Consider the following 20,158-nt stretch of genomic DNA (forward strand, 5'->3'; position numbering starts at 1 on the left):
TCTGATCTATTTCTCCTTTCTGGCTCATAACATCTGGAAGGTTGTAGGTACGGACAGCCAGGAATCACGTGGGCATCTAAATTCCTCTGTCACAGACTCAGCCTCCACCTTAAAACCTGCATCTGACATGCAATTTCCCACAGAGACCTCGGCACCTGTCCTACTGCGGAGTGGAACCACTTGCTGAGGTTTGAGACTTTCTCTTTTCTTCAGGGCAGAGTGTGGGGGAGGAGATTTTTGGGTGACCTCAAGTTCACAGCCATTTAGAGCAGGACAGTGACATGGTCCTCTCCAGACAGGTTGGAGTGTGAATGCAGTTGTGGGCTGGCAGGACCCTCAGGGGCTGGGGGCAGGTGGCCGCACGTGGCTGTCCCTTACGTGTACTCCATGTCCTGGCACCGTCTGTTGGCCTGTGCCACCTCCTCCTCCTCCTGCCAGATGTGGGCCTCCAGCGAGCTTTCCCCGTAGCTGCCATTCCGAGAGTGGGTGATGATCGTGGTGTCCCTGGCAACACAGGACACACACTGGACTGTGGGAACCTTCCTGTTTGATTTCATCACACACAGACTCGTAACAGGAAGGACGGTGCTCCTGCTGGAACGGACCTGCCCTGCACCTCCTTGGGGCTCCTGAACGCCCGCTCCCTGCCTCCCACTCAGTTATTGAGCTCGTCTGTGTGGACACAGAGCATGGTGCAAATGCTCCTGGAGAGGCTACCAGGCTACAGATACCCCCTCCACAGATGCCACATTTCTACCCCTAGATCCTGGCCAGTTCTCTTCCTAATCTTAACAGAGTTAAGATAGTATCTGAAGAAGACGAAATAAAATCTGAAAATCTAAATCCCCTGCCCCTCCTGCCGACAACCCTGTGTCTTAAGCTCTGGGGCCCATCGTGCGTGTAAGTCGGGCGCTCTAGATCTGATCTACCGACACACGGGTGCTGATACTATGAATGTGTGCGTCGGTGTCTCCGTGCTCGCGCTTGTGCTTTTCATACTTATCCTGTCTTGCTTTTCTAATCAGAGTTAAAGTTTTACTTCTATTTGTCAGCCCTAAAGCACCTATTCCAGTATCTTATAGTGCAGTGGGGGGTTGGAGCTGACATCCAGCCATACTGCTGGAAATTCTTCCCTATGTCAGTAATGAACCCGAGAGCCTGTAAACAGCTTATGAAGTATCCCCTCTCTGTCCCAACAGGCCTCCTTGTACTCAGTAAGAAATAACCCTTCCCAAGGCCACGTGGAATTGCTATAGAACTGGTGGCACCCTTGGCTCATTCTCCCCTTGCTTAGGTCATGTCCTACCATCCTCTAAATGGTATAACTATAACTCTTATTTTTTAAGTAGTCCAGTTTTCTCATTGCCCCTTTGAGATCTGAGAATCCTATCTGACCCTAAATTTTGTACCTCAGCTAAGACCCAGCAACCAAAGGTCAAGAGGAAATGACCTTGCTCATTCGGACAACAATATATCTTAACAGGATATTTGTGAGTTACTTTTGTGAATTACAGCACATTCTGAACTAATTTTTAGAGGAAGAATAAAGCTGTGCACCTATAAAAAGAAAGCAAAAAAGAGGTAAAAACTTTCACAACAGCATCTTAATGGTCACACACTATTCCACTGAATGGATGTGCTTTAAGTTGGATTTCTTTTTGTTGGACTCTGGGCTGTTTTAAGTGTATTAGTATTTTCAACAACTTCCAGACAAACATCCTCGAACATAAGTCTTCAGGCACCTATATAATGATTTCCTTAAGGTAAATGTCTAGAAGTAGAATTGTGGAACCAAAGGGAAGGTACGTATTGCGAATGCCCTCCAGAAATGCTGCCCCATCTTGCTCTCTGACTAGCCCATTTAGAAATCATCATTTTTCGCTGACCTTACTCCCCGGATGAGCCTCTGAATCTCCCTAGACAGCTTGTTTGTTTTGGTTTGATTCCTTTTTCAACTATGGCTTTGTGAACAGCAGGGCCCGCCAGTCTCACCTCTCGGCAGCAGCGGTGGCCGCGGCGTTCATGGCGAAGTGGCGAATGGTGCTTTCCTCCAGATATTTCTGCTCCCACTTGGTCATGTCGGCCTCCAGGGCCAGGATCCGCTCCTCCTTCTCCCTCACCAGCTCCATGAGGGCTGGGGCGTTGTACTCTGGCATGCTGGCTGCCTGGCCATTTCCGTGTTTCTAGGGAAGCAGGAACACTACTTAGTAGCATTTTGATGCTCAGAACCACACCCACCCTGTCGCCCGGCTCCCCCCATCCTGAGCCGTTCACACACCACTCTCATGCCCTTGCTCCCTCCCTGCAATGTGGGCAGCCCAAACTCCAAATTCCTCTATCACATTTAATTCTCACGGAGCTCTGAGAAACAGACACTTTCGCAGATGAGAAACTAAGTTCCTGAGAGACCAGGACCCTAAATTAAGGGGTCGATGTCCGCCAGCTCGTCAGCAGTAGGGGCAGGGTCCAAACCTGGTTCTGCTGCACTCCACGGCTCAAGGTGTTGGGATGACAAGTGGCTTGGCCAGTGTCTTGCCGTGAGTTTACAATAAAAGCAAGAATGGGAATTAAGTCTCGGTTCCTGATCTGGGATACTCTCCAGAATTCAGGGACTTTTGATTCCAGTTCTTTCCCCTGATGCTGGTGGGGGGAGGGTGTGTGTGTGAAATTTGGAGGCAAAAAAAGTGGGACATGCCCTAACTTGTATGTCCCTAGCTGGGAGGCTGGGAAAGGAGGTAATAACATACACCCCACTCTGGCCTGAGAAGGAAAATCAAATTTAATAATGCCTAAGAAAGCAGAAGACCTCTAATGCAAGATAAACTCATTTTTTCACACTGTTTATCAGTAACAGAAAAACAAACAAACTGCAGTTGTTAGCTGGACTGCTCACAAACTGAGGCTATTCCACACTTTAGATTTTTCCCTTTAACTCAGGAACCCTACTTCCTCTAAAAGCTCAGTGATAGAGCATGGTGGGGTTTTGACGAGGTGCTGACTGCAGACCAGCAGCAGAGACGGGTCACGCTGGGGCGTCAGGGCTGGGGGCCTGGCTCCTTCACACCTGGTGAAGGGATGTGAAGGAAGGGATGACTTTGTCCCAGCTATTCTTTGCTCCCTAGACACACATCCCCACGTTTTCCAGTGATTGCAAATTTAAAATGCAAAGCAGTGCACCCCCAAATGCAAAGCTGGGGGGTGCAAGATGACAGGTATGTCAACACTATACCCAGAACCACCTAATGCCCTAGATTAAGACAAGGATTGAGGAACTACCCAGAATGACAGCTGGGCATTTGAGCTACACCCGTGGAATCTAATCCTACCAGAGAGAAGAGAACAGCGGACCTATGGACTTTCATACATTTTTTAAGGGTACAAATATAAATTATTTTAGAAAGTGGCAGCTTGCCAGTGGCCAACATTTAAGCAAGAATAGTGTCGAGCACATCCCTGTCCTCACCTGACCTATTCAGGAAGCCAGTGACCCCATCTGGCCAGGCACCCAGACTCAAGCAGGAGGACAAATGAACCTGTCTACTGAGATGAGAAGTGCCCCTATTTTTAGAAACTTTCTAAGAAAAAGCTCCCATGGCATCACTAAGCTGCCATCTATGCTTGTCAGTTTCTATCTAAATTCCTTCTGTTACCATCTCAGCTGGCTCATTTTTACAGAATTCTCTTGACCTCAAATGAGATCATGACAATTCTTCACAGCTCCCCTCCCAATTCAGGTCATTAAGCATTATTTAAACAAATGCATGAACGGCGGTGTTCAAGGGTACAGAGGCAGCATGATCTAAAGGGTAAGTGTGCTAGCCAGACAAAACAGATGGGGGGGGGTGGGCAAGTGGGCCAGCTTCTGCCACCCCTCAGCTAGCGGGTCACCCAGTATTTACCAAGCGTGAACCCTGTGCCAAGCCTGCAGTAGTGAGCAACGCAGATGACATGTCTGCCCCCAGTGTGTTCACCTGGGAGAAATGCCCTAATTAGCTACATTGCTAGCCCTAAAACTTCCCTGTACCTCCTTTTTCTTTTCAAAAACATTGCTCAAGAACCTTCTCTCTTCTATGTTATAGGACTACTGTGGAAATAAGACATAAAAATTCCTTTGAGCTCTTTGTAAAGATGAACTTGTGAGCTCTTAAAAGTGTCAATTCCCCTCCCTCTTTATTCTTATTTCTTTCACTTCTCTCCCAGTTTCTAACGATGCTGAAGTTCTATTTCACCTCCCAGGGTGGAGGACAGATTATTTGTAATAACAGGAATTATTCACCAAGAGCTTCTCTTTTCTGCTAACTTCTATTGTTCTGACCTATCTTTCTCTTTCTGCAGCCCCCCTCTTTAATCAGCACACTTCTTTCAACACTCTTTTTCCAGATGGTCTGGAATAGTTGGGGTAAGGGAAAAATTTGGAAGTGGGTACCAAGAATGCCCTAAGCCAGCAGTTCTCAACCTGTGGGTCCGGACCCCTTTGTAACAATGAAAATACATCCTGCGCATCAGATATATACATGACAATTCATAACAGTAGCAAAATTACAGTTATGAAGTAGTAATGAAGATAATTTTATGGTTGGGGGTCACCACAACATGAGGAACTGTATTAAAGGGTCGTGGCATTAGGAGGCACTTAGGAAGGTTGAGAACCACTGCCCTAAGCCTTCCAATGACTCTGTGGGTAATGACAAGAATCAGAACAGCAGTGAGAGCTATTCTGTCTTTTTTTTTTTTGTAGAGACAGAGTCTCACTTTATGGCCCTCGGTAGAGTGCCGTGACATCACACAGCTCACAGCAACCTCCAACTCCTGGGCTTAAGCGATTCTCTTGCCTCAGCCTCCCGAGTAGCTGGGACTACAGGCGCCCGCCACAACGCCCGGCTATTTTTTGGTTGCAGTTCAGCCGGGGCCGGGTTTGAACCCGCCACCCTCGGTCTATGGGGCCGGCGCCTTACTGACAGCCACAGGCGCCGCCGAGCTATTCTGTCTTAATCTCTTGCTAAGTGTAAGGCATCCAATAAGCTCTTTGTATAGACTTTCTTGGTTGCAGTTACAAGTATGAAGCCAGTGTCTGCCTCACTTTACAGGTAAGAAGTAGAAGTTCAGAAAGCTTACTCACCTGCGGCTGCTTTTCTAGCAGGAGGCGGCAGGAGTCAGCCTGGAAGGTCTAACCCCAGAGCCCGTGCTCTAAATTAAGCACGACTCCACGCCACTCTGCTCATCCCAGTGTTCCCATCCTTGTGGAAAGGTCCACAGCACCTCACCTAGGGACTCTATGTTGTTAGAGGGGGCTAAATGTAGAAACTCAGCTGTGTCCTGCCCTCAGTCCGTGGGCAGAGCCTTTGTGTGGGGTGTTTCAACAAGTTGTCCAAGGTACTCTTTCAAAAGTCTCTTCAGAATAATACCCTATGGAAATGACGGGGCAAAGTGTTTGGTCTTATGTTTTGTTGAGGGTAGAGACAATCAGGGGCTTTGTGGTAGTGTGACCTCAGTGTACTTTCTAAAGGGGTCAGAGAAATGCTTCTTTGACACCGGGGCACGGTGTGTGGAAGCCTTTCCCAAGGCTGCCCACGTCTGTGCCAAGAAGGGACAAGCAGACACATGAGCTGCTGGAGGGTGATTGAGAAGGAGGAATCAGAGAGGACCTGGACACCCTTCCCCGAGTGGCCAAGTCCCTCAGATGACTCTGTGTTCTAGAGTGAACTCCGGGCCATCCTTGGTGAGGCAGGCAGAGCTGCCTTCCATACCAGCCCAAGGGCTCCAGACGTGAATCTGACCAGACTTTATCTTTTACAATATCTGTCACATGGAGGTAGTGAAAAACTCAAGATTTGGGGGTGGTGGTGCATTTTTTGGTAATAATGTGCTTTCCTTTTCTGTTTATAAGATCATATATGCTCATTGGTATAATTTGAAAATAAGCAAGTATTAAAGAAAAAAATTACAGGTTGAGGGTCCCATATACAAAAACTGAAATCCGAACATGTCTTCAGCATTTCGGATGAGGGATACTCAACCTGTACTTATTTATTTTTTTTTTTTGTACTTATCTTTTTAATGAGTACGTACAGCAACAGGAAAATGCCTGCATGTACTTCATATAGCAGGAGATGGATTAATATTCTCATTTTTCTCATGTTGAAAAAACCTCAAAGTGCAATACTGTTTTTAAGGAGCGGCTAAGCAGCACGGTTCTGTTTAACTCTAGAGACTGCTTCCGTCTCTTCAGTCTCACGTGAGCCATACACAGCAGGGTCTGCCATCAGCTTCCAAAGACAAATCCAAAATGCGAGCAGAGTAATTTCTCCAGAGAGCCCCAGTTCTGCAATTTCTGTCCTCCACTGGTGCACAGACATGTCAGCAGCCTTCATGCACAGCAAGATGTTGCTTTTGCCAGTCTAAGGAAACAATGCGGTGAGCGTGCACGGGCTCAATGTGCGTACAGTGAACTGGCCTCTATGGCAATTAAAACATTTTCCAAATAATTCTCAATTCACGTTTCTTCTTCTTGATATGCTGCAACATGGGTGATGGAGCTGAGTCTGGTTGCACAGCTCTCAGAACAGGTGAGGAAAGAAGTAGTAAGCTACCTGCAGGCTGCGGGGGGCTATTAACTGGAAAAGCATGTTCTTTTTGCTCTAAGAATTGAGACGTGTCCATCTGATCAGCCAAAGACTCGTTAAGCGTCTACCATTTACCAGCACTGTCCCTGGATCCAGGAAGCCCTGCCCACAAGCTGGGAAAGCTAAGCTCTCACGAACTGAGTGACAGAGAACAGCTGAAGGGTGTAACTCCAGTGCTAGTTTACGAGGCACAGGTTGTAACTAGGTGGTATCAGAAGTCCAGAGACAGCCTCACCCTTCCTTATGATCTATCAACTAAGCCCAGATAGTTGGCGGCTGGGGGTGGATTTCTTGGTTTTCTGGGCTATTGCACTAGTACCTCCTTCCCCAGCCAAGCACACACACCCACAGGGAGCTACACGGGCCTGCCCTGCACGAGGGCTGAGCTGGCCTCTGTGCATGCCTTCAAGTGTTTTCAAGTGTTTCATCCATAACCACTATGCCCCATCCAGTAGAAAATTCCTGGGAGCCCTGCCTAGCATTTCCCTGGTATCCTAATTTAGAGCACACCTTTCATCAGCTGCAGAAAGGGATCTGCCCATCACGCTGGCTGATGACAGACAGGCTGTCTGGAGCCAGAAGCCTTTGGCCAGTCTTCCCCCTGCTTGCTGTGGCACACACACTCCTGGGATAGGTGCTTTACTCCACACTTACAGCTAAGTTACATTCTCAGCAGAGAAAGAAAGGCAGAGAGATGGGAGCGCAGGACCAATATTATTCCCCAGGGAGGGTCCTGAACTCCTTCCTCTCCTTCACCTCTGAAAACCCACTGATCGTCATGCCCTGCTAGTTTCAACCCCTTATACTCCATGGGTTCCCAGGGTCACAGCACTGAGAGTCTCAGTCCGGTCTCTTACTTCAACCTCCACCCACCCACAGTGCTCTGACACCACCAAAGGATTCTTTCCCATCCCTGGCACTGTACTTCTCTCTAGCTGAAAAGCCTCCGAGCTGCTGTGCTCTGTGGACTACAGGAGAAAGCCTCATCTCTCAGCTTTATCAAAGGCCCTCCACAAACTGGCCTTTGCCCCCTCACTGGCCTCTTCCTTGGCATCCTCCGTCTGGCTGCACCCCACCATCCTGGGCTTGCCGTGCTGTCACACAGCCATCCTCCTCTGACGTCCTTGCTCCTGGCTATACAAGAAACACATCTTTCAAAATCCAGCTCAAATGGCCTCCTCTGTTGAGTGCCTAAAGCCACACTCCCCTATCTACAGCCCCAAGTCAGCAACTGCTTTCTGTCTGCGAGACATCCGTCACTCCACAGCAAGTGGATGGCCCAACTCCTGCACTGGTCACTGTGGGGTTAACTGAGGACAGGAGTCCCTGTTTCCCTCTACATCCTCTGCAGACCACAGTGCCCAGCCCATGTCTGCTGAATGACCGCGTCTGATCCCCTGCCACCTGTGCCCAGACCGCACCTGCTGGGCTCTCAGGGCGTCCAGCTCCCTCTCCAGCCAGGTCCGCAGCCGGCGCTCCATCTGCTCCCGCTTCTCACATGCAGACTGCAGCTGGGTCAGCGCCTGCTGCAGCTTCTCCACCTTCTCCACGTAGGCTTGCTTCTCTCGTAGCTGAGTTGGTAAGAGCAGAAAACAGCACGGACTGTACACCCGTCATTCTCAAAGCTGACGTGGAGGTGAGGCTTGGATTACCTGGCAATCCCATTTAAACTATGGGTGCATGTACCTTCCACCCCGCCACCCCCTACTTCGCAGGTGTGCTGGGATGAAAAGATTTGTATAGAGGCCATCAGTTAGGGCAGTGTCTGTGGCTCAACGGAGCAGGGGACAGGCCCCATATACTGGAGGTGGCGGGTTCAAACCCGGCCCCAGCTAGAAAAAAAAAAAACTGCAGAGGCCATCAGTTACACCTGAAATGGCTTGGATGTTTGGAATTGAAGACTCCACTATGCACCAGCTTTTGTTGAGCTGTACAGCTTTGAGCTCAATGCTTGGTTATAGCTTAACAATTACTGCATTTGTAGGCATTGGAAATGAGCTTAACAGAAAGTTTTTAATATCATAAAGAAATTCTTATTCTACAATGTTAAATGAAAAATCCAGAAGCAAAATGTATATACAATATTATCACAATTTCTGACTGCCTCCTATCTACCTTTTTATTCATGAATAAAAGACCGGAAGGATAAAGCCTTAACCATGTTTATCTGTATGACAAAATAGCGATTTCTTGTACTCTTTATTCTTTTCTGTATATTTCACATTTTCTATAATAAATATAAATTACTCTTATAATAAAGTACGTGTGAATGTATTATATCATGCATGCAGCCCCATTTATGTATGTTTGAATAAATACAAACACTTATTATTGTAAACATTTCTGATGTAACTTTCTCCTTAAAACCTCAGTCCTTTATAGATGAGGAGCTGACAGCCCTGAGGAGACAGGAAGGGCATAATGAATACTCAAACAACACAAAAACTGCGGCTGAAACGATTTATGTAAAGGTCCTATCAGGTGTGGACTTAGAATCATGAACAGCTTCAAACTCTTACCCTCAGACTCTGTTTTCTTCCAATTAAGAGCTTGGCCCATGTTCATAAATCCTGGGCACATTTCTAACTGTCTGGGAACTGCCTGGTGCCAAAAATCAGGCTGAGGTATTTACTTGATCTGGTCCTGGGTGAGAAGACACCAGATGCTGTCTCCTGTCATTCTGCACCTGGTGTGCAGACGCCTTCCAGGTGATTCCATCTTGAGTTCACCCTGACTGTGCTGGCAAGTTGGAACACGCCCGGGATTCAGGAGCTTGCTGCTGAGAGCAGCTTCTGGCTTAGCAGGTGGCGCTACTGTGGGTTGTGCCTATTTCCCGTCCTGCCTGAAGCCACCGGATAAAACACATGCTTCTGACCTCTCAAGAAGGAGGCAGTAATTTTTCAGACTTTTTAATAACTACCCTCAGAATTGAATTTCATCTGCCCCTTAGATTGCTCAATTCAATTTAACAGACTTGAGGACCTACTAAGTGCAGGTTTCTGTGCTACTTAGAAATGTCATCTGACCAAATATTTTGTCATACACTATTCATATACCACTTCCTACGTCCTCCACAGCATCTGGTTTTCTGAGTGTGTAGCTACCAGAACAAAGTGCCACAAAATCTGTCCGTTTTTCCCCCTGCTGGGAAGAGAGAACAGTGTGCCCCTGCTGCCTGGAACAGTGCTCAGCAGCTGGCAGGCATTCAAGACTTCGTAAAGTGAATGAATGAATATTATCCGTAGGTAACTGCAAGATCCTTAAAGGCCTGAATCTGTCTCCTTTACCTTTTATCAACCTTAAACCTAGCAAGGTGCACAGCATGATGAGGGAGACTGATAAGGGGACTTACACCTCGCACCAGCCAACACTTCCAGAGCACTACCCTGACAAGCATTGTGCTTTGTGCAAAGAATCTCATTTAATCCTCCCCGTAACAGTTAGAGGTAAAGCCCTGTAGTATCTTCGTTTAGGAAATGAAAAAAACTTTCAAGGTTAGGTGACTTGCTCAAGGTCACACAGGTGATAGGTCAGGCAGCCAGGATTCTCTTCGCTTACAGCAGTTGGGCTTTACAGACCACTCCTAACCACCGTGGTGACTTATGGCCTGCACTGAGTATCTGAACTGAATCAAGATCACTCAAAAGAAATTTCAATAAGAACAAGGACTGATACCGGAAGCCAGACCCTCAAGGCATTTTGGAGAAGCTACATTCAGCCAACCAAAGACTTCATATAAATGTAATGGCAAGAAAAGACCCCAAGATAGTGATTATAAAGAACCTATCTTCAAGGAGCTCACACAACTCTTATGATAATGGAAATATTAAAACTAAGATTTTTTTTAAAATGCTATTTCCCTTAGCCTCACACACGGAGATGGAAGCTGGAGAGTGGTCTCTGTGATGACAGCAAAGGAGCCCAGCCTCCCTTCCCCAGGACAGACCTCCTGGCTTTAGGGGCTGAGGTCACTTCTGCAGTGAACATTGTCACATTTAATGAATTCCCTCAGGTGACAAGGAAGGTGCTGTGGGCTGCTGCAGCATCCTCAAGCTGGCATCAACACTGCAATTCCTACACAGGACAGGTGGGGCTCAAAAGCCTTCTAATGGCCAAGATCTTTATTTACTGAACAACATTCCTCTTCAGCGGCTCTATCCCTGCAGCTGACGTCTGCTGAGACGTCTGAGTTACACGGCACCAGGACATGTTTTCTGAAGGGATGATGGTCAGCCTAAAAACAGCACTGCCTTCTGTGTGCTGATCACCAAACGAAGCCCGTTAGCTGGAGCACCTCAGTTAAGCTTCTTCAGCCCCCACAACTCATGGGCACCTGCTGCCACCAAGGAAGCTGGAGGAGCCGGGCAGAGGGCGCCTGTCCGCCTCTCCTCCTTGTCTCCCCGACACTCACAGTCTCCACCTCCTGGCCTGGTCCTCAGAATGGTCATTCTAACTCCTCGGTCAGGCCTACTGGGAAAGTCTACCCACAAATCTCAAGGTAAAGGGCTGATTTCATCAGAAACTACTAAACCCATACTGCTTGAGGGGAAATCTAAACTTCCTGGATTGAAAGGGTCGCTGCACAGCTATGACGACTTCTGGAAATTACAGACCGATCAGCTGAACATCACCTCCACCCTCCCCCCATCAGAAGACTTTTTGCCTTTTTCTATGCATTTGAGAATTCAAAGCCACAGCACTTAAACTATTTTTTAAAGATGGTCAGTCCCTTTGCTCTGCAGGCACCCGTGGTCTCTAGTCCTTCCCTGCATTTCCAGCCCTGGCCATCTGCCACCCAGTGAGCTGCAGGCGGGGCTTCAGAGAGAGGCCCAACCTCTCTGCTGATGGTGTTCACGTGTGCCCTTCCTGCTTTGCCTGGCCCTGGGACAGATAAACTCTGTTTTTATTCGTTTTTATTTGGGAGATTTCCCACATCCCTCCCCTGTTTCAACTCCCTGGAATTAGCTCTGAATAAAGCAGCGGGGTTAGGAAAAGCGTGTGGAGACTGTCTGGGGTCTGCACCCCCGCCCCGCCCTGCTCCAGTCCCCACTGTCAGGCCTCACCTCCTCTTCCAGCTTGATGACCCTGGCCTGGGCGTTGCTCAGAGCCTGGTCCAGGATCTCGATGTGTCTCCGATGATCCTCACTTGCGGTCCGCACTGCTGCTAACTCCATTTCTAACTTCTCCTTTTCCTTCAAAAATTCTTTGTCTAGAAGGGAGACAAGAACAAAACTACCTCTATCCAAAAGTGCTCACTCTCTGGGCTCACTGCCAGTCTACATCTGGCAAGGATTAAAAATAAAAAGCATGCAAATAGTAAAGAACTGAATTTCTGCTTTCTCTCCCACTTAACAATGGGGGTGGGTACAGTAAGGATTTTCTTAAAAACCCACTGTTGACTGTAGATACACTTCAGAGATGAGGAGTGACAAAGAACTGGTGACCCCATGTTCTCAACACCTCACTTCTCTACAACACTGACTTTCAAGCTTTCAATTCATCTTGTATCTATATTTCTTATTATGCTCACAACTTCCCCTGCTTCCACCTTCCAAATCTGTGATATTAATATCACTACTAATATTCCCACTCATAGGAAATAAACCAAGGTCCAGAGAGGTACGCTCTGTGCCTGGGGCCAGACAGCAGGGCTTCCACCTTGCCATCGACCTAAGCACAAAAGTTCTTCTTTTTGTTTGAGGGCAGCCAAGTACACGATGATTTTAATAAGAAACAATAAAATGATAGATTGAGCTCAAGAACAAAGCCACAACCACAAATGTCTTGTGTTTTGCAAATTGATAATGACCACATTGTTCTATTGCCATGTCACGACGACAGCTATTTAGGTAGAATTCTGAATGAACACATTCCCTCCAACACACACAGGCACACACAATCTCCGCATTTGCTATTTCCTAGATAGGCTGTATCATATTGAGGCTAAGATCACTTGAGCATCCCAAAGACCTAGATTCAAATTCTGCTTTCACCACTTTCCAGAGATGAGACCTGAAGCAAGGTAGGTAACCTCTCTGAAGCTCAGCTCCCTCATCTGTCAAATGGACATGGCATTGTCTACATGCAATATTGTTCTGATGACTCTTGCTAGTGGAGCTGATGCATGTAAAGTATAAAAGGACCCGAGCATTCAGGACTTAATGTTTTAGTCATTAGTGATGCCCTGGGCCTACAACAGTGCCTAGTTCAGAAACAGTGTCGAATGAAAGAATGAGTCTCTACCGCATGCCAAGTTCAATGCCAACTGAACAATACACCCCAGCTCTTGTTAGCTGTTAGGTATTCAGAATTCTTGTGATCACCTAACAGCCTTTGTTATATACCTGTTCGTCTGACCTGTGAACCAACTGCTCACCCAGAAGCCACTGCTTCATCAGGTGGCAGGTACTGACCATGGACACCCCTGCTCCTGCCTCTGCCCGTCTACTTGAATCACACAGTGCACACCACAGGCCAAGGATGCGGCTACTGGACGAGGGCTGCGTTAGTTCTGGAATGTTATGCAGATCTCTTGTCCTGAGTTTGATGACTTTAGGTTTCAGGCAATAGCCACATTATTTAGTATCCCTCACACTGGCTCAATAGCCCATGTCCACTGATAGGAAGGAGCGCTATCACTCATGAAGTTTTAAAAACAACATTCTTGACAATAGAAACAACAAGATTTGCTCATGTTTTTCAGATAAGTGCTGTGTTCCAGGAATGGTTACTTATATTAGTTCATTTATTCTAAGTTTACTATATGAGGTGGGTGCCATTATTATTCCTACTTTCCAGTTGAGAAAATGACACTAAGAAAGGGTTAGCGTCAGAAGTGACGCTCACCAGTGGCAGGGACAGATGTAGGAGACCAGATGATTCCAGGGAAGGAGAAGCCAGAGTGAAGCTTTGAATGCTCTGTAATTATAAGAAACACCTGTGATATAGCATCTCGCTAACACCATGGTGATAAGGGCATTGGGAAGGGACCCGGCTCTCCTTAACACGAGAGCACAAGTGTCAGGGCTTGACAGTCTCCACTAAACAGCCACAGGTGTGGTTAGTCCAGATCCGTTCATTCTCTCACGGACTCGCTCACTCTGACTCTTTTGCTCCTCCTGCTGGGAGGGCATCTGCTTGACGCCCTTCTATGAAGACTGCTAAGATTCACTTTCCTACTAAGAGTGTTTCTCTCTCACTCTCTCCTGCTAAGATGAATTGCCCCCTGGCACCTAAGGGGAGTTGATCATGAGTGAGGTAGCACAGCAGCCCGTGTCCAGACAGCTAGATAGGCCGGGGCTGGTGACCTGGCATCACGGGCCCTACAGCAAAGTTGCTTTTTTTCTTCTCTGGTGCCTGTTTACAAACATGGCCTGTGCTGCCTCTCCTGTGCAGTCATGGAGAGAGAGGAACCCAGCATGACGGAAGAGCCCCATCACCACTAGCTCATTACTGCACAGATCTAATGTGTCACTGGTCATGTCACACTTCTCAAAACACAGCAATCACATTCACATGTGTATCCATCTACAATTCTGAGTTAATGAAGCATCTACTCCATGGAGGCATCACAGAGTGGGTACTGGTCAAAAGTACAGTTCTAGACTCACACTGGCTGGGTTCACACCCAGCTCTACCACTGCAGTTCTGTGACTCTAGAAGCAAACTTCTTTGTGCTTTTGTTTTTTTGCCCTTAAAGTATCACAATACCACCTACTTCAAAAGGCATATAGTAAGTACTTAATTAATGTCGACTATGCTAATACTGTAGTTACTACCGTTGTTCCAGGGAGTACGATAAATTCTGGGGATAGAAGATGAGTGGGACGTAGCCTTCTGCACTTCCCCTGGTGGGAAGTCACGAGCACCGTCTACGTGACATGATGCTCTCTCAGAAGCTTGCTGGGGTACGCTGGGAACAAAGGGGGGAGATCTAATTCAGGCTAGGGGGCAGGCAAGAGGAGTGTCATGGCAGGGAGCCCATGATCCACTCCCCGACTCCCTGGAGACATGCAGACTCAGGGCAGCAGAATCATCTCCAAAAGTCATCCTTTGGGACATACAAAGGGCGTTCTCTGGATGAAAACACCTCACGGAAAGGTCCTGTAGTTTTTTATTAGCTAAGCCCCTCAGAGTGGATCTCAAGAAAGACAAGTCTCACACTGAATTTTTGGTTGGGCTCCAACATATATACTGAGAATTCCTAGAACAGGCAAGTTGACACAGGGAATTCTTGCCCAGAACGGTCTGTTTACTCAGTGGATATGAATTACCCTGGACCGTGTGGAGCGGGCAGTTGTTTAGCCCGATGGCTCTGATCCCATTTACACAGAAGGACGTCTGCTCACACATTGTTTGCTCTTGAAACCACAGCGATAGCGCAGGCTTTGCAGCCAGGCTGACCTGGTTTGATTCTGGCACCTTCATTCACATAGCAGGTCACCTTGGACATGAGACTTCACTTCTCTCAGATTCCATCTCCTCAAACCAAACTATCAAGATTGGTTTCTCAGGACCGTTGCTGAGGATGAGAACGACTGTTGGTAACATGCCTACCACGTGCTCTGGTACTTGATAGATACTTGATAAATGACAACAAAAGCTAACAGATATTCCTGGAGACTTAACATGTCCCAGCTGCTGTGCCAAGAAGTCTACAACAAAATCTCACTTAACACTCACATCAGCTCCACTTGACAAGTAAGAAAACAGAAGCAAAGCGAGCTATGACACTTGCATAAGTCAAATGGGAGCCCCACTTGTGCCTCCACCATGTGTCACCTCCCCTCGCTTAGAGAAAGAGCAGAAATGTATAGAAACCAGAGCTGGGCCCAATAATTCAAAGACGCTCCCTTTCCATCTTAACCCATCTCCTTTGCCAGTTCTGGGGAAGGCTCAAAGTGCACAGCCTGTTGCAACAGTTTCTGTGATTACTATCTGAGCACTAAGCTTAACTGCTGCCTGAACCAGAGGATGGTGGGCCCTGGAGACTTCTGTTATTGATTCTGAGGGTGGGTAAGTGCATGGGGTCAGCCAGTGGAAGCATTAAGGCACTAAGGGCTGTGTCCCACTTATGGCTGGAGCTCAAGACGACAGCAAACCTATATCACAGCCTTTCTTAGGTGGGAATTAATTTCTAGGGTTTTGATGAGGTTTCCCGTAAGTCCCAATTAACTGGGGAGACAGAGGAGTCCAAGTGCTGCCACTTGACCAAGAGGTGACGAGGCCACTGGGTGCTCAGTAGGTGAAAGATGAGTGGTCCCCCAAATTCCACGTGTGGAGACTCCCCACGTAACAGTAATAAAAGGTGGGGCCCTTAGATTAGACCATGAGGGCTCTGCCCTCATGAATGAATGAATGCTATTATCAAAGGAGAAGGTTAGTTATGGGGATGGGCTCTTGATAAAAGAACGCATTCCTTCTAAATCTCTGTCTCACGAGTTCACATCCACCTTCTGCCCTGCCACCAGGCAATAACGCAGCACAAGGCCCTGGCTAAACGCTGGTGTCATACTCTCGGACTTCCCAGCCTCCAGAGCCGTGAACCAAACTTCTATTTTTTTTTTTTTTTAACTCATAGCTCATCTTCCACAAACTTCTATAGCTCATAAATGACCTCTTTTGTGGTATTCTTCTCTTTCAGCTAGAACCAAGGTTTGACCCTAAACAGACTAGATTTGGGGGTTCGATCTATCCTGGGGGTATGTATGTATGTGTGTGTATGTGCATGTGGGTGCAGCATGAGGACATAAAAAATACATCAAGCTAAGTTTGTTCACACTCCAAATTCCAAATGCTCCTATAATGATGCCCAGCTAGCCCATTTAGGCACCTGCTTCTGGGGAGTCAGGTGTCCTCCTGGCACTTTTCAAGGAAGGGTCTTGTTGCCTTGGATGTGGGAAGAGGGGTTAGTGGCAACAAAGTTAAAGGAAGAGGAGGCAGGCACAATCCAACAAACCTTCAATGAAGGACTGACTTGAGGAGTACAGTCTTTGGAACTCTGAATAAAATGCGGTTAACAGACGTTACCAGAGAAAAGGTCAAAGAAAAGGAGAGGCTGGGTGGAGAGAAGGAGGGGAGACATGAGCAACAGTCCCCAGGCCCTCTGTGCACCTCGCCTGAGCCCCGTGCCCAGCACTGGATGTTCACTGGGAGGTGTGCAAGAGGTAGGTGCTTCCAAACCTGGAATTCTCCATAAAGTAGACAACTTCCATGGTATCTGTCCAGCCAAAGGCCCATTTCCACGATCTCCTCCTACAACCATCCATCCACAGGGCAGGTTCCACCAAGTAGTTGCATCTGCATTTAACAACCTTCCCATCCACCTCTCCTCACCATGCCTATTAGAGAGCTGGTGAGACCTGAAGGACCACTGGGCTGAAGCTAGTCCAGTCAGAGTAATGACAAGATCACTAGGGCACTCTCTCTTCTTTCTCTACACTTCTACTCCCTTTCTTCAGTTTAGGATAATGCTGACCAGCATTCCAATAGTGTCAATTCTGGTGACAATGAACTTCTCCAGAGTGCTGCTGAAATGCTGAAATGAACTCCTCTTTTTTTTTGAGACAGGGTCTCACTATGTCGCCCTTGGTAGAGCGCTGTGGTGTCAAAGTTCACAGCAACCTCAAACTCTTGGGCTTAAGCGATTCTCTTGCCTCAGCCTCCCGAGTAGCTGGGACTACAGGTGCCCACCCCAACACCTGTCTGTTTTTGTTGTTGTTATTGTAGTTGTCATTGTTTAGCAGGCCTCGGCTGGGTTCCAACCTGCCAGCCCCAGTGTATGTGGCCAGCACCAAGCCACTGAGCTACAGGCACCGAGCCTCAAAATGAACTCCTCCTATGGAAAGATGTCCAAATAACTGCCTGCCACACTGTCTTTCCCTAATATTTCCCCTCTTGGTTCTTATTTCTCAAAGATCCCTAAGCCTCAAGTTCCCCGGTATTGTATCTTACAAGATTTAACAGACACTGGGGAGAATTCTAGTCTCAGGGATACTAAAGTCCTTGTTGGCACCAAAAGTAATTTCTTAATTTCTTTGCTCTGAGGCTGTGGGAATGGAAAGACAACGGGAAGTGTTTCACTTACTTCTTCACCCACAGAACCATTTAGGTTCACTCTGCTTCCAAGATATTCCACACTAGGGGGCCCCTTCTTAACATCTGCCCACACATCCTTACCCCAGTTTAACAGTCAAACTGATGAACCCTGAAAGAGGCCACAAAAATACAATCCAAAGAGCACTGTTACATCACACAAGAGTGATTTATTCACATGAGGCTCATCTGATGCAAGACAACGCGGAGATGATCTAGTTTTTAAAGGTACACACTAATTCACAAATGGAAACGTGGTTCAGTACAGTGAAAAGATATAGCATTGCACTGTTCACCCAGCACTATACGCCACAGCCAGGATTGGGAATCAATGGATGAACGGCTGAATCAACTGCTGGTCATACACACAGTGGCATATTCTATAGCCACAAAAAAGAATGAAATCTGGCCATTTGTAGCAACATGGATGGAACTGGAGAACATTATGTTAACAGAAAAACAAATCTCACATGTTCTCATTCATACATGGGAGCTAAATATTAAAACAATTGACCTCAGGGAAACAGTGGATGATTGTTACAGAGGCTGGGACCGTTGTAGTCGGGGAGGAGAAGAGCAAGGGTTAATGGGAGAAAAATACAATTAGATAGTTACAACAACCACTGACAGCACAACAAAGTGACTACATTAAAAATAAGTTAAAGTATATATTAAAATGACTAAGAATGGAACTGGAATGGCCCTAACACACAAAAATGGTAATAGACATCTGAGATGATGGGTACCCCAATTCCTCTAAAATACAATTACAATGCAATTATAATGATTAATTCACATCATATGTCTGCATCAAAACATCCTATACACTCTATAAAAATACACAACCATTATGTACCCATAACCATTTTTAAAAAAGTAATAATATAATGCTGACCTTAATGCCCGCTAATTTGGTTTTCTGTTGACTTTTTACAATTTGCTGACAAGGTTTCTTGGGTAAGGAAAGAAATTTCCTTGTTACTCAGGGAAGGGCCTTCCGCTCTGTGCTGTCCCTGTGAAACAGTGCAGATTGCCACGGTTCCTTCAGGTGACCGGAGGCATAGGTGGTGCGTGGGCATTTAACTAGGTCTCTTAACAAACACAGGCTATTTTACATGGCTGAGAGAGTGCAGTGTTTTCAAATGACTTCTGTAATAAGGAAAATTAAGAACAGTAGTTCAAACCAAACTCCCAGAGCCCTGGGAAAGAGAGGAGGAAGGAGGAGGGGAGGAAAGGGATCCTGGGGCAAGTGGGAAGGAGGGGAGCTCTGAAGACCGGCCTGTCTCAGCCGGAAATCTCTTCAGCCGTTGTGTGTTTCACATATAGGGCTCCCAAGGAAACTTCCTTTTCGAACAAGAGTGCTGAGTTTGAAAGCCACTGGTTCAGTCATCACATCAAAAATTTACAGATTCCTGGAAATTCCTGGAAATGGCTGTTACTAAAATGTGGGGAAAAAATCTTTTGCAGAGATGGATCACTAAGGGGAAATGAGGTCAAGTGTGAAGTGCAACAGACTTACTGAAATGTTGTTCCTCAAGTTTAAAATAAAAATAAAAATTCCTCTAAAATACTAATTGATTTTCAAGGCTCATCCTAAAGGCTGCAGGCTTCCCTCCCCCCTGCCCTAAGCCCACCTTTTCTTCTGGGAGTGGAGGTGGTGAGTAACTAGCTCTCCAACCAGTCCTGACGTATCAGCCTTGTACTCCAGGTCCAGCGTCTGACGTGTGTCTGTCCCTCCTACTGGGCTCTCTTCCCAGGGAACTGAGTGTTCTTCCCAGTGTATCTAAACCCTTTAATCCTCGCAGGATTTTAAGGGTCTCAGATGACTGAAGTGTTTGATATGTGAAGAGATAGGACAAGTTTAGGCAATAGCTTATTGAATAAGAGGATCCTATCAATACATGATCAAATTCAGCCTCACTCTTTAAATACTTATCACTGTAAAATAATAAAGTCCAACCACAAAAATCTTCTACTGGTTCAATGTGGGAAAACAACACATTTTAGTCTTAACATGACCTATTCTATTTTTGTTACATAACTTAGCTATTGCTTTTTGTGAAACTCAAGTTTCACGAACAGTTTGAAGCATCAAAATATAAAAGATATTAGATGTTATTTGTTAAAACATTTATTTGAAAAGCTGTGAAAGTTCTCTTAAATATAATTTTCTCTAAACTAGTCATCGTAAAGATTGTATTCCCCTCTAGGAATTGTGCTTATTCATTTAGGCATAATTCACAGGTCTTTTTTACCCGCCTAAATTTATTACGTACATTGTTCGCAAACTTGATTGACTGCACAGACACCCATTCATCCAGTTCAGCTTTCAGATGTACTGTTCAACCTTCCACTTTATTTTGTTTTACTTGACATAAAAATGGAACTGCTACTTTTATATCACTGCCGATAGCGAAATGACAAACTAATAATGCCACATA

General features: G+C 46.5%; 1 protein-coding gene across 2 annotated transcripts in view; it reads right to left on the minus strand.

Moving 5' to 3' along the window:
* AMOTL1 (angiomotin like 1) overlaps positions 1–20,158 on the minus strand; it is a 177,665-nt gene that overhangs the window by 11,026 nt on the left and 146,481 nt on the right. For both annotated transcript variants that reach the window (XM_053562830.1, XM_053562831.1), the window contains 4 exons: positions 11,687–11,832; positions 8,045–8,194; positions 1,993–2,183; positions 379–504 (listed from right to left, as the gene is read on the minus strand). In XM_053562830.1, coding sequence (XP_053418805.1) covers positions 379–504; positions 1,993–2,183; positions 8,045–8,194; positions 11,687–11,832 — 613 coding nt within the window. The remainder of the gene's footprint in view (positions 1–378; positions 505–1,992; positions 2,184–8,044; positions 8,195–11,686; positions 11,833–20,158) is intronic.

This window comes from Nycticebus coucang, chromosome 14, assembly GCF_027406575.1.
Source record: "Nycticebus coucang isolate mNycCou1 chromosome 14, mNycCou1.pri, whole genome shotgun sequence".
Classification (NCBI taxonomy): domain Eukaryota; kingdom Metazoa; phylum Chordata; class Mammalia; order Primates; family Lorisidae; genus Nycticebus; species Nycticebus coucang.